This window comes from Aspergillus japonicus (genome assembly GCF_003184785.1).
Source record: "Aspergillus japonicus CBS 114.51 unplaced genomic scaffold BO86scaffold_43, whole genome shotgun sequence".
Classification (NCBI taxonomy): Eukaryota; Fungi; Ascomycota; class Eurotiomycetes; order Eurotiales; family Aspergillaceae; genus Aspergillus; species Aspergillus japonicus.
This window is the reverse complement of record NW_020291680.1, coordinates 234062-247244: the sequence shown is the minus strand read 5'-3', so window position 1 is coordinate 247244 and position 13183 is coordinate 234062. Positions and strand designations below refer to the sequence as shown.

At 54.1% G+C, this 13183-nt stretch overlaps 5 protein-coding genes across 5 annotated transcripts; 1 reads left to right on the top strand and 4 right to left on the bottom strand.

Moving 5' to 3' along the window:
* Window positions 1-167: 167 nt before the first annotated feature.
* BO86DRAFT_148815 (uncharacterized protein) lies at window positions 168-618 on the bottom strand. The gene has a single exon (XM_025666282.1). The coding sequence runs from the start codon at window positions 542-544 to the stop codon at window positions 275-277; it is 270 nt and encodes an 89-aa protein (XP_025525584.1). The 5' UTR covers window positions 545-618; the 3' UTR covers window positions 168-274.
* A 6717-nt stretch (window positions 619-7335) lies between these two features.
* On the bottom strand, window positions 7336-8375 carry BO86DRAFT_148628 (uncharacterized protein). Its single transcript, XM_025666281.1, has one exon. The coding sequence runs from the start codon at window positions 8247-8249 to the stop codon at window positions 7632-7634; it is 618 nt and encodes a 205-aa protein (XP_025525583.1). The 5' UTR covers window positions 8250-8375; the 3' UTR covers window positions 7336-7631.
* Window positions 8376-8426: 51 nt separating this feature from the next.
* Window positions 8427-9172, bottom strand: BO86DRAFT_148624 (uncharacterized protein). Its single transcript, XM_025666280.1, has one exon. It carries the CDS (start codon window positions 9054-9056, stop codon window positions 8604-8606), a length of 453 nt encoding a protein of 150 aa, XP_025525582.1. The 5' UTR covers window positions 9057-9172; the 3' UTR covers window positions 8427-8603.
* A 242-nt stretch (window positions 9173-9414) lies between these two features.
* BO86DRAFT_148613 (esterase) lies at window positions 9415-10542 on the bottom strand. Its single transcript, XM_025666279.1, has one exon. The coding sequence runs from the start codon at window positions 10236-10238 to the stop codon at window positions 9438-9440; it is 801 nt and encodes a 266-aa protein (XP_025525581.1). The 5' UTR covers window positions 10239-10542; the 3' UTR covers window positions 9415-9437.
* A 714-nt stretch (window positions 10543-11256) lies between these two features.
* Window positions 11257-12996, top strand: BO86DRAFT_411484 (putative proline permease; the record flags this gene model as incomplete). The annotated part of the gene is made up of 2 exons (XM_025674590.1): window positions 11257-11615; window positions 11685-12996. 2 exons carry the CDS (start codon window positions 11257-11259, stop codon window positions 12994-12996), a joined length of 1671 nt encoding a protein of 556 aa, XP_025525580.1.
* Between the last annotated feature and the right edge of the window lie 187 nt (window positions 12997-13183).

Below are 13183 nucleotides of genomic sequence, written 5' to 3'. Positions count from 1 at the left end.
GAGGCTTTGATGCAGGAATAGGACCTCTTGGGATGATGGAGGGATGAGAGCAGGGCGAGAGGGGTGGGGCGGCGATAAATGTATCGGGCGAGTATCGAGGCGATAGGGAAGGGATCACTGAACGGGGGAATGAGCAAAACCCGACATTGACCGCATGCTGATTCAACGGAATTGAGGTTAGCTTTGGACCATTATTTGCTCGGAATTGACGAGGCAGCAATTAAAGTGCGGGCAACCAACGGAACTCACAGAACACAGGAGGAACCCAGTAACTCTAAGTCAAGTACAAGTAGACAATTGGGGAAGGAAGGATGTCAGAATGACAGAAAATGAGATGAATCGAAAAGGCGAAAGGGCGGAAGGGCGAAGAGAAGAGTGGGAGGAATATTGTGAGGTGAAATAGTACAAAGAATAGCGAGACGAGGTAGGAAGGTGGGTAGGGGAAGGTGGCAAAGTGGTTCTGTTCCTGGGGGGGGTGGTTGATCTCGGGGGTCAGCGCAACTTTAATCAGCAGCAGGGGGGGGGGGGGGGTGGAGGAGGACATTCAACAGTCAACTCTCTTCCAGGTCCAGGCTTCCCAGGGGAGATAAAAAAGGCTTAAGAGTAGAAAAAGAATTGTAACTCACCAGGAGTAGAAAGAATAATAAGAAAGTAATGATAATATGACGGAAGGGACTGAAGAGGTCACTCCACAGCTATCGCATTTAGTAGTTGTAGTTGATGAGAGGTGAAGGAGAAGGTAGTGGAGGTAGTGGAGGTAGTGGAGGAAGTAGTGGTGTGAGTGAGTGAGTAAGAGAGACACAGAGCGTAGGGAGAGAGAAAGAGGAAAGTGGATAGTGGATAAGCCGGAGATAACCGAATGGGGAATGGGCCTGTCTGGTTCTCGTTCTCGATAAGCTGGGGTTGGATGACTGCAAACAGTACTGGTAATCGTTCAATCGTTCAAAGAAGACAAATCCACCCGCCCAGGTTCTAGAAAACTGTCCAAGAAAAATGGAAATGGAAAGGAAATGGATGCAGAGAGAGAAATGCTGTGCAGAATGAGTGGGGAGGTAAGTGAAGGAGGGAAAGAGGGAGGGAGAAGAAGGGAGAAGGAAGAAAGGTTGTTGTCTGAGCAAGGCTGTAGCCGACAGACAGACAGACAGACAGACAGACAGCGAACACTACTTCTCCCTTTCCTAGCACAAAACAGTTATGAGATCAACACTGGTTCTTTCTTTCTTTCTTTCTTTCTTTCTTTCTTTCTTTCTTTCCTTCATTCACTGTCTTGCAGCAGCAGTAGAAGCAGGGCAAAATTATCTTTGCACGTTGCACGGGAAATCCCAGGCAAATAATAATAAATTTAATCTTTACATGCCTCCGAGGCGACACCCGACCCAGACGTCGTCAGCAAGCCGTGCTCCGGCCAGACTTATCCGGGTGAGGGATTATTAATAATTCCAATTATAGGAAGCCAGCGAAGACGGTCAGTAATAAGAAAGTGATTAATTGATTGCGATCGCTCGTTTATCTCAGATGACGGATTAGGAAGATGAAGGGAGAGCTCGTCTTGCTCCCACTTGTAAGCTGAAGGGAAGGGTAACCAGGTTACATAGTTACATACACGCATACAAACAACGAACCAGCTTAGTCACTCCAGCTTGTCCCCCCAATAATCACAGCCGGATTGCAGCCAGAGTGGAGCAGGGCGGGTTCAATCCGCGGTCAATTTGGAGCCAAAGCATGGGCCATGACAGGAAAAGACCCAAAGGTGCGTGCCAGCCAGGGCCCCACTGCACTACTGCTTGATACAGTCAATCACTCAGTCAATCACTCAATCCAGTCACGGGGAGAGACCCACCTCTCAAATTGCAATCAATCATCATACCGTTTCGTGACGCCGATACCGTCTCACCCGGGCATCGGGCATCGTACGCCGCCTGTCACTGCACTAGAAACCACCCACCAGACGTACAGTACGGTAGTCGGCAGTACTACCCTTAACAAGTTAACTGAGTAGACAACGAAACCACCCCACGTAGACTACCTAAGTTATAGCTAGGGCTAGATAACTGACCACTTTACTAAGTCTTCGTACGGTCCCAGGTGGCTGCCTCTATGACATGGGGGAAAGTTCTTCAGCAAATCATCCCGTCCTCCCCTTCCTTCCCTAACTCCGGGGACTCTGCTCGGTAACGGGAAAATAGCACAGTCACTATGGCAGTCAATTAGACTTTACCATGGGCTACAGAGTACATACAGACGGGAAACTTACTATCTTCCTGGAAAGCGACTCTGTCAGAACTTCGCCCGGTTTACCCCAGTAGGCCTGGGGCTCCCTGCAGCGAGCAATCCCAAAAGCAACCAATTCCTGTCTCTTGCACGAAATAGGCTTGCACTGGCGATCCTGGTCATCTTCTGCAGTGTAAGCTCGGATGCACCCCGATGTCGACTGGAAGGTCTCGCTTGCCAGGCCAATTCCTCATCGGAACCCGGCTATGACTCTGAATGACTGAAAGGACCACGCGGATATGTGGCCCATCGACTGCACATCCCTACAGTTGGTGGGCACAACGAGGGAGCCTGTGGAAGGCGAGACATGAATGCGATGAATGAGCCCCCTGCCTGAGGAAGCCGACATTCGGTCAAGACATTATTGCGCTGCTGCCTGCTTGTCGCGGGAGTACAATCGGATTTCCCGTTTCCCAGGCTCAAGGGACTCAAAGCAGGCATGCAATGACTTTGACGATGGCCAGGGTGATAGTCACGAATAACATTCGAAGGACATGATGACTCTGGCGAAAGGTAATCAGTGAACAGCCTTGACCAACAATTGCCCTCGAGGCTAACTATCATTCCTTATCGTCGGCAATTGTATTGTATGTTAAATTACCGGTGAGTCGTTGGAGGCGGTCCGGAACTAGTCGCAGTCGCAGCAAACTGGAAAACCACTAGCCCAACTAGGCAGTTTCACGACCTGCCCTGCAGCGAGCAAAAGAGACAGGTCCCCCAAACGAGTATATTATCGTGTACAGTACGGTAAGACGGCCGATTGCAAACCCTCCAAGACTGTAAGACGTGCGTTGTACGCCATTGCTGGTATGCAGTAAGATTACGGTCTTGGCTAGGATCAATCCACCAGGTCACGGGCCGTTGATGGTGCTCCTGGTCGCATCGACTCCTGGGAGACTAAGTTTAACACGAAATCCAACCCCGGACCTCGTGACCCGGCTGGATCGGCCAGTATTGCCCCCGAGAGCGCAGTAGGCACGGGGGTGAGTTTCACTTTCGCATTGCCCCTTCCCCAGCAATGGTACGAGCATACAAAGAACTCACCGCGAGTTTCCCGTCGGCTAGGGAGCTTTCAACAAGGAGATGAGAAGCTAGAAAGTCTGGAAAGTTTGGGGGTCTCCAAAAGTCCATGGACCGAGGTTGCTTGCTTGCCTGCTTCGGACTGGTGAGGGTAGTGGCGGCTGGCGCCGCCCGCTAAATCCTCCCAATTCAGTCAGTTGCAATTGTCGCGACCAGGAAATTCACAGTGGACATTCCCAAGACCCCAAGGCCGGCCGGACCGCAGTGGGCAAGCAAGCGTGCGCCATTTTGTGGGGGAGAGGAATGGCATTGGAATGAAAGCAACTTTGCGGTTTTGTGGGGGATTTCCCTGGATCCGGCGGGTAATGTCCCAATCTGTCTCCGTTCGATCCGTCCTGGCGGGTGGATCCATTCGGTCATCACTCCTTGAATAATGGGAGGACTTTTCACTCCGTAGGTACAGTACTCGCTCGCTCGCTCGCTCGCTACAAAGAGCTGGGGTTTCAAATCTCTCCCAAGGTCCGGTAAACCCGCAGCTGCCTGAATCTTAGCATCGGCCGGTCCCGCTAAGTTGACTGCCCTATTTTTCGGGTGTGGGCAACATTCTTCTAAATATGTTGTCGATGTTTCACATCAACGTCCACCCATTGACAAGTAAACGTTACTCTCTGTGCAAGTCTTCTTGACCCTTGTCGGTGACTGAAGAATTGGCTTCGACTCCTGTCTTCAAAAAAAAAGTTTTGAAAATATCCCGAAGCACAAGGGTGACACTCGCTGAAGGCATCGCAGTACAGCTCCTGATTGGGTTGTGGCGCCGGGCCTGGTTGATCCGCAGACAGGATGGTGGCTTATCCATCATTCCTCTCGAGGCTGGCTAGAAACCGAAACCTGGAGAGCCGATGTAGACGAGAAATGTGTCATTGTGTACCTGCCTAGCCGTAACCTGTCGTGGCTCGAATTTCTGGAATGGATGGCCAACCAACACGAGCGATCGGTCAAACGCCGCGTCCACGTTGCATTGGCCCATTTGACTTTCACGGGGTTCAATTGGTGTTAGGGAAATGGTCCACTGGTTTTGAGTTTGATGGTGAAGAGTCCGAGCAGTAGGCTAAGGGAGATGCAGACCAGGAAGGTTTCCTAGTCTTACTAGAACATTGCCCGTGGCGAGCCGTGCGGGTACCTGGCCAGTAGTGGGCTACTGGTCGCTCATCGCACTGGAAGTTAGCGAAGGTACTGTACCATCTACCTCTTTGGGCAAAGAAAGGTTGTACTGTACATCAGAGTATATTCTTTGAAGTTCGCGAGCCCCATATGTGCGGATTGCATGCCGCCATGCTCCCAGTGGATGCGCAACCCCGATCCCAGGACCCATTCCTGTTGATGGCCTCGCGCCGTTTTCTCCCAGATGCATCGGTTGCATACTGTGTACCAATGGAGTAGCAGTACGGTAAGATTGACAACGAGTACGCCGGGACGGAGTCGAGCAGAGACCCTGGCGGGTGAGGATCCACCGGTGGTCCATGCTTGGAAAATGTGGAGGTTCATTGGGATCAGTTGCCGCTGTAAGCTGTTCAAAAATCATTGGGCTTACACGAAACGCCAACCATCACTGGCCCGGGAGGGAGTATATCCGTCGAAAGTCGGGTTGTGTGCAGTGTACGATTTACCTACATAGGAGTAGTCTAGCTGCACAGGTGAGGCAACCAGCGATCAAGCCAGGATTAGCCGCCGTTGATGACCATCCCACGGTATGACGTCCTGAGGCAGAAAATGCTTACCTCTGCAACCAATGTCTGGAGAGGTTAGCCTATGCGTGCTATATATAGGCCCATATGAGTGACACCATTCCACGATGATCATGGTCAACAGGTGAAGCCATCGCCGATGGGTGGACAGCTCGCTCCGACATGAACCGAAGGTCCGGCTGTGAAGGTAAAGAAGTGGCAAGGAGACGGGAAGACGGACTGAATTTCAGTTTCGCCATCCATGCTCGAACACGTCGATGGCTGAGAGGGAAAGAGAGGACACTGTAACAAGTGACTCATTATTTAGTGAATAAATGGGTGAGTGACTTGAGTGACTTGAGTGATTGTAGCAGAATTCAAGGTTAGTTTACGGGCAGTAGACCAAAGTAGACCAAAGTAGACTAGTTTATTGCACGGGCCGCGACCACAGAACAGACCCTCGGGGGCCTCGACACCTTAGGCCACATTAGCGCCGAGTCGGCTGCTGCCCACCATCTTCCTTCCTTCTGCACTCCGTCTACACCCATCCATCCCGATCCAACGAGGCACTACTTACGACTTGCAATTTACAACTTATCCTTCTCGCTCAGCTCCGGGTTGAATTCGGTACTCGGGTGATCGGAGCAAGATTCTGATTGCGCGTGTGCCTTGTGTGGAAACACTGGTGATCTGGAACTCACTCATACTCTTGTTCGCTACCTACCTAGCTAGCTAGCTGTTAACCTGCCTTGCAAGCTAGACTCGCACGACCCCCGTCCACTATCGAAACAGCTATAGCTCAATCGACTAGCGAAATCAATCCTCTCTCGACCCATCTGAGGTGCCACTACGGATGATCTCCGGACGATATTCATCCACCGCTCGACAGTCTGACAAATGACATTGTGTCGCTGCCAAAGTGGACGATCGTAGCACCGTTCAACTGGATCTAAGAATGTGACCTCCACAGACACCTGCTAACAAGCTCAGCACCTAATGAAAAGGAAGTGGCCAGGCGCGTTGTCTTGACTGTACACAGAAGCATGCTAGATTCTATGCTACCGCTGGCCGAGAACGCCCCTGACAGCACTATCAATAGTGCAGTTTCTAGCACCGAAGAGTCATCTCCTCGTCAAATGGGGATGATAGCTGTTCGGTGGCCTGCAGCTGCTGATGCAGTCTTTATCGCGACTTCGCTAGAAGGCTAAGACAAGGCCACAGCCGCGGGTGCCACGGAACACTATGATCCGACGCAGGATAATGCAGTGTGTCAGGATTCAGTCTGCACTTCTGGGCAGACATAACACAGGACAATCGCTTTGTAGATCCTATGAGACGCGAGTAACGAGCAGAAAATTCTCCGAGCTCGTGCGTGGACAGAATATATGCAAGATGGCATCATGGGAGGATGGTGATCCCGTACCAACACGCTATGTCCCACACTGCTCGGAATTCAACGCCTTCATGAATGTGCCCGGCGATCGATCTGTTCTAGAAACAAATGGGCTAAATGGCCTTCGTATCGCGGGAGGCGATGTCTGAAACCAAGACGCTGACTCGGCTTGGTACTTACATGGCCAATGTGAACTCGATGAGGCGTTTTCTCTCAATCACACACACACATTTGGTACTGTACCTACTACCTAGCAGTACAGTACTAGTTTACGCCAGTCCCACCCAAGACCAGACGGAGGTGTCATCACGAAGGGGACTGTGATTGGGCTGTGCTGTTCTCAAATATAACTCAGTGCTGCTTGAGTCATGCTTGACTGGCCTAGCACGCCATCCACTATCTTGATTACTGGCACTGGTGTAATAAGAGTCAAGGTCATGATAGGTGTTGCTGTGATGTTGAACACTCCGATTCCGTGTTAGCCACTGGGAGGCGTCGCTGGACGTCCCCCCGACCCACCATTGGAGCTCTGACCAGTCACTAATTTCCAAGGTGTTACGACGGCTTCCTCGTGCATCCTCTGGTCCCGTCGATGCTGCCGCCGAAGGTTGGGATCGTGCTATAACAAGATACTGCTATAAGTGATCCACAATAGCTCATGTTGTGGACCTCGGACAATAACGGTCATGAGCCACAGCTAGTTAGGACTGACTGACTGAGGATGTCTTCACCCGTTTTCCGGTCCTGTTTGACATTTGTGAGTCCTGCTGGTCTCAGCTAACCTGCCCTCCAAGCCACTAATTTGGGCTAGTCCCTTGGAGTAATGACCTCTGGGCTAAGATCTGTGGAGATTCGCTGTGCGCCAGCTGTTGCATGATACGTATCACCAGCAGAGGTGGTACCGAACTAGTCCACACGAGCCCTCATACTGCCAAATGACGGGCCGCGCAAAGCAATGTGGATGGTGGTTACCCCAGCCACTGGATCCTAGCCTGGCAGGGATCCTCCCTGACCAGACGGGTGTCTAAACCGTTCCTGGTGCTACCGCAGGCGCTAAACCGGTAGGACGTGCATAAGTGTATGCACAATTCTCCACTAGTGCTGGAGCGAGAGAAACTGACTCTGAGTCTCTAGCAGTATGTACAGTACGGTACGTCGTATCGCGACCACACTTTGTCACTCAGTCTCCAACATCTTAACTTCTTACACTTCTTAATCTTCTGTCATACAGAGTGTTGCGCAAAATGTGGAGCCGTGCTGCGGCTGAGCCTTGCCGATCCTCCCATGAGGGAGGATTGCGTCCTGGAATTGCGATGCGAGATAACGACTACATCGCCTGGTGCAGTGGGGATGCAGCGAAGAAGGTCTGAGGATAATTCGCCGGCAAGTCCGTGATACCAAATGCTGCAATTAGACTGTTGATGCAGGTCGCCCGGCACGTCGACGGTCGCCGATCTGTGGTCTGGACGTCCAATTCTGCGAGAAATGACAGACACGGTGGCATGGTGGCTGGAGTTATCAGGGTGATCGGAGGCAGGCTGCCGCTGATAGGTAGCCGTAATTCCCGCCCGCCCTACAGCGCGAGGGTTGACAATTGCGATCTCAATTATCGAGCAGTGCGCCATCCTGCCCAGTGCCCACAGACTGTCCCCACGGCCCGCCGTGCAGAAAGCGTTGATGATGCCTTGCTTGCTGGCCCCATCGATCACTTCAAGGTTGTCAATTATCCGTAGGGTGGCAGAAGCACAGGCTGAGGGGTGGTCCCTGCAGCCGCCCTTCCCAACAAACCACCTTTGCGCTCGTGGACCTCTCCGACACCAACCTGAGAGTGACCTGAACATACTACTCAGTACTCCCTACCCGGATGTAGTATTGTTTCATCCGTCTCCGAAAGTACAGGGTGGCAATCTTTAAATAGTGCTACACGCCACTTGGAAGGTTTTTGTCGTGGGCACGGTGACACTACTGCATGAAAAAAATCTCCTGCGCCGGTGTACGGGACAGATCGCGCGACTTCTTCCGAAGAAAAGCCGATCTGCGACGCGTTGAGGCTGGACCTGCCAAGCCCAGTCACTTCATTATCATCGCCCGCGATGCAACCTGCTTGTTTGCCCCTGCCCCCTATCTCGTATCTACTTCAGTCTGGAGGCTTTAGATCTTATCATCGTCGCTTTCGTCTGATTGCTGTGTCTCGCTTATTGCATCGGATGCTCGTGCCGTGCATCAGGCACTGCCGGTCGAGATTCGTGGACTTGACGCCGGGGTAAGCGACATATGTATGCTATCCTTGGCTGTATGCAAGTGGTATGTCGCCTCTGCATGAGCACGAGTCCAGATGGTTGGCTAGAATGCAGTGCTTTCTTGGTGAGTGATGGGTTAGTAGTAGTACGAATAGTTGTCGTAGTATGGGGGCTAAACATAGTAGTCGAGTCGATAAGTGTTGACTTCGGCTGAGTCGCCTCTGGGCCTACAAGCCAAGATAGGGTGCTGACTCTGTATATGGTCTGGGCCGATGCATTCACTCCTGTTGTGTGTATCCTTCGTCTAGAGGTCTTTGAGCTATGGACATTTATGCCTGAGGTTTGCCATCTAAGCATCGACCATATACTCTGAGGTGCACTTTCTAGAACGGACAGACGGCCTGACATGAGGATATATCAAATTGAGAAGAGAATCCTGGTTCCACGTCTAGTCTCGTCCCCCAGGTTATGCCTGACACGATGTTGCTTTCCTGCGCAGCTTCACAAGACTGACGAAAGTCGAATGATGAAAGACGATAGCCTCGTAGATCTAGAATATCCATAGGCCAAGCCCAGCTGTAGGAGCTATATCCTCTGCATTCAAACCAAAGCTTCAACCCAAGACATCAAGTTTCCAGAACTAACACACCCCAGCTCCCAACGCAAAGACAACAGATTCTCCCAGACATGTCAGGCGGTATCCATCACCTAGAATCTCATATCCACCCCCATAGCCCATACCCCCATACCTCATAACTCCCTCCCTGCTCCCCCAAATCCAGAGAATCCCTACAGCTCCGGCCAAAAATACACCCCCCGATCCAAATCCTCCTTCAGCGTCTCCTCCACAACCACAAACCCCTCCTCCCGCAACTCCGGAAGCACCCCGCCAATCAACTCGGCCACGAGCCCCCCAAAAACCACACTGCCCTGCGCATTCAGATGCGTCTGATCATCCGCGACCAGGTTATACGTCCACGCGTCGGCCGGCCCAATCGCATTGAGGTAGCGGGTACTCGCGGCATTCAGATCGATCCACAGGGCGCGGGTGGCCTGCGCGGCGGCGATGGTGGCGGCGCGCTGGTCGGCCAGGTTCTCAACGACGAGGGGCGTGCCGGTCGAGTTGTCGTAGCCGCGGCGCGAGAGCGGCGTGACCAGGATGGGGGTGCCGCCGGCGGTGCGCACGTCGTTCACGAACACTTCCAGGTTGGTGGTGTACTCGGCGATGGAGATGTTGGCGGCGGCCTTCTGGTCGTTGTGGCCGAACTGGATGGTCACGTAGGGGCTGTGCGTGCCCGCGGCGTGGGCGCTGGTTACGCTCGCCAGCACGTTCGCCCAGTAGCCGTCTGCCCGGTAGCTGACCGTCGTCCGCCCGTTGACGCCGTAGTTGATTCCGGTTGCGTTGTGGTGCAGCGTTTTGTTCAGGAAGCCGTTGCCCCAGCCGCCGCCGCCGGTGCTTTGTTTGGCCGTTGTGCTGTCGCCGGCCAGGAAGAAGATGGGGGGCACGGTGGGGGCTTGGGGTTTGGGGGAGGGATGGGCGGTGGTGTGCTGGGTGAGGATGGGGAGGAGGGTGAGGAGGGGGAGTTTCATTGTGTTGGTTGGATTGTGATGATTGTGATGTGAGGGTTGGGATTGGGATTGTGATGCTTTTCGGGGTGGTGGATGCACGTCTTATGTGTTGACTCCCTGGGGAGGTTTGTGCTGGTTCACCCCACCAACTGGAAGAATTCAGCGTCAGTTCCAGCAATCATGGCACAATCGGCATCCTGCTGCCAGGAGTGAGGACGGGCGAGCGTGACTCTGCATCTTGCTGCCAAGGGCCTGCTGCTCGATGGTTCTGTCACTCCGTGATGCAGAGAGCAATTGACGCAACAATCATCGCCATTACCCCGCGTGGGGCAGATCCCTGAAGAAGTTTGTCTGGCTAAAGCCCGAGGGTCTGGAAAATATATGTCCGAAGGCAGTCCGCGCCTTGGTTGAACAGGTTGATGTGGATGGAGTGTGTAGCGGTTGCTCTGCTCGGCCAAGCATCGCCCGAGATTAAATTGCCGTGCGGGGATGCTGGCTGAGCCCGCAGCTGCCGGTCGAACGGATGTGAAGAAGGCAAGAGAAAGCGGAGAGAGACACAGATGTTGGAATGTAGTTGATGTAGTTGCAGGAACTCAGGAATGCTACGTCATGAGTTAAGCTCCAGGTAATGACTTGTAGACGGACTGTGACTGCTGACCAGTGCACCAGCGCTGTGCAGTTAGGGCATCAGCAAGTCAACTGCAGTCGAGCCACCCTCACTGTGCCAATCATCCCTCGTGACTGCTTCTCAAGAATGAGCCCAATCAGGCAAAGACCACGATCCTCACCAACAACGTGCTTATCGCAGCCAAGATATCCATCGCCCTCTCTTCCCCCATCGGGACAAGAAGCGAGTGATAGCGGGAAGATCTGATAAAGACGCCGCCATCTCATTCGAACCTCTTATCATTGTCGCGACAATGCCTTCCCAACGAGCCCTATCGCTACCCCAGACGTCCAGATACACTGCCGAGATATGGGGTTTATAAATGAGTCCCTGCGGCGATGACAGCCATGAAGGCTATGCGACAGCACAATCATGAAGAAATCACCGTCGGTCGTCGATCTCTCGCGTGAGCCGTCCGCAGCGGACAGGCCCCCCTCCAGCCACCATGGCACCCTCGTCGAGCTGAACCAGACCAAACGCGGTCTCTCCTCTCGCCATGTGCAGCTGATGGCCATCGGAGGCTCCATTGGAACTGGTCTGTTCGTGGGAATTGGCTCCTACCTCCGCGATGCAGGGCCCCTCTCCGTGTTTCTGGGATTTCTCTTCTACGGGGTCTTTTTCATCTGGCCGGTGAACCTCTGCGTGGGGGAGATGTGCGCCTATCTCCCCATTCGAGGGTCCATCTTCGAACTCGCCGCGCGGTACATCGACCCTGCCTTTGGGTTTGCCATGTATGTCCCCGTTCCTCCTCCATCCACCTCCATTCAAGTTCAAATCCGAACCCACACTAAAAGATACAGGGGCTGGGTCTACTTCTACGGCGGCCTGATGCTCGTCTGCACGGAATACGCCGCCGTGGCGACGGTGATGCAGTACTGGAACACGAGCGTCAACCCGGCGGTGTGGGTGGCCATGGCCATCGTGGTGTGCTTCCTGCTGAACATCGTCGCGGTGAAATGGTACGGGGAGACGGAGTTCATCATGGCGTCCACCAAGATCCTGCTGCTGCTGGGCCTGGTCCTGCTGACCTTCATCACGATGGTGGGCGGCAACCCGCACCACGACGCGTACGGCTTCCGCAACTGGACGACGCACGGGGTGATGTTCGAGTACTACAGCGAGGGCGCGACCGGCCGGTTTCTGGGCTTCTTCTCGGTGGTCGTGTACGCCGGCTTTTCCGTGGCCGGGCCCGACCTGCCCGCGCTGGCGGCCGGCGAGATCGCCAACCCGCGGCTCACGATCCCGCGCGTCGTCAAGATGACCTTCTACCGCATCGTGGGCTTCTACGTGATCGGCGTGCTGGCTGTGGGCATTATCTGTAACGCGCGGGACCCGCGGCTGCTCAGCGCGCTGGACTCCTCGTCCGCCGTGGGCTCCGCCGCTTCGCCGTGGGTCATCGGGATCGAGAACCTGGGCATCCGGGGCCTCCCCGGGTTTATTAATCTGTTGATCCTGCTGGCGGGCTGGTCCTGCGGCAACGCCTACCTGTACAGCAGCAGTCGCACGCTGTACTCGCTGGCGCGGCGCGGCCAGGCGCCCCGCGTCCTGTGCCGGTGCACCGCGTCCGGCGTGCCGATCTACTGCGTCGTCGTCGTCTCGCTGCTCTCCTGCATCACGTTCCTGGTGGCTAGCACCTCCGCCGTCACCGTGTTCTACTGGTTCGTCGACCTGACCACCTGCGCCTTCGTGCTGACCTACACCAGCATGGTTGTAGTCTTTCTGGCGTGGTACCGCGCGCTCAAGGCGCAGGGGTTGGACCGCAAGACTTTCCTGCCGTGGGCGTCGCCGGCGCAGCCCTACGCGGCCATTTTGGCGGTGGCAATCGGGACCGTGGTCACGCTGTTCAACGGCTTTACGGTGTTCGCCCCCTTCAGTGTTCAGGGGTTCGTGACCTCGTACTTCGGGATTGCGTTTTGGGTCGTTATGTTTGCGGTCTGGAAGGTGTGGAAACGGACAACCTGGGTCAAGCCGGAGGATGTCGATCTGTTGGCGGGCAAGGCGGAGGTCGATGCCGAGTGTCGCCTGTGGGAGGACGGGGGGCTGGAGGAGAGGAGGAGGGCGGAGCTGGCGAGGATGCATTGGGCGAGAAGGGTTTGGGAGAAGATGTGGTAGCTCTGGGTGTAGTTTCTGCATATATGTTTCAACGGGTATCATAGAATGACAGTGATTGATGAGGTGCTGGGTTTGGTAGGAAGTCTGCAGATACAGCCACAATGCCCTAACTCTCCGACTGCAACGTACATACCTGGCCGTACCATCCCAACTTGCCACCCTGTGTAACACGAGCTCGACCAGCTAA

Bases quoted from the DNA above. Each gene is read 5' to 3' on its own strand.
- BO86DRAFT_148815 (XM_025666282.1), bottom strand. From the start codon at position 544: ATGTCCTCCTCCACCCCCCCCCCCCCCCTGCTGCTGATTAAAGTTGCG.
- BO86DRAFT_148628 (XM_025666281.1), bottom strand. From the start codon at position 8,249: ATGTTCAGGTCACTCTCAGGTTGGTGTCGGAGAGGTCCACGAGCGCAA.
- BO86DRAFT_148624 (XM_025666280.1), bottom strand. From the start codon at position 9,056: ATGTCAGGCCGTCTGTCCGTTCTAGAAAGTGCACCTCAGAGTATATGG.
- BO86DRAFT_148613 (XM_025666279.1), bottom strand. From the start codon at position 10,238: ATGAAACTCCCCCTCCTCACCCTCCTCCCCATCCTCACCCAGCACACC.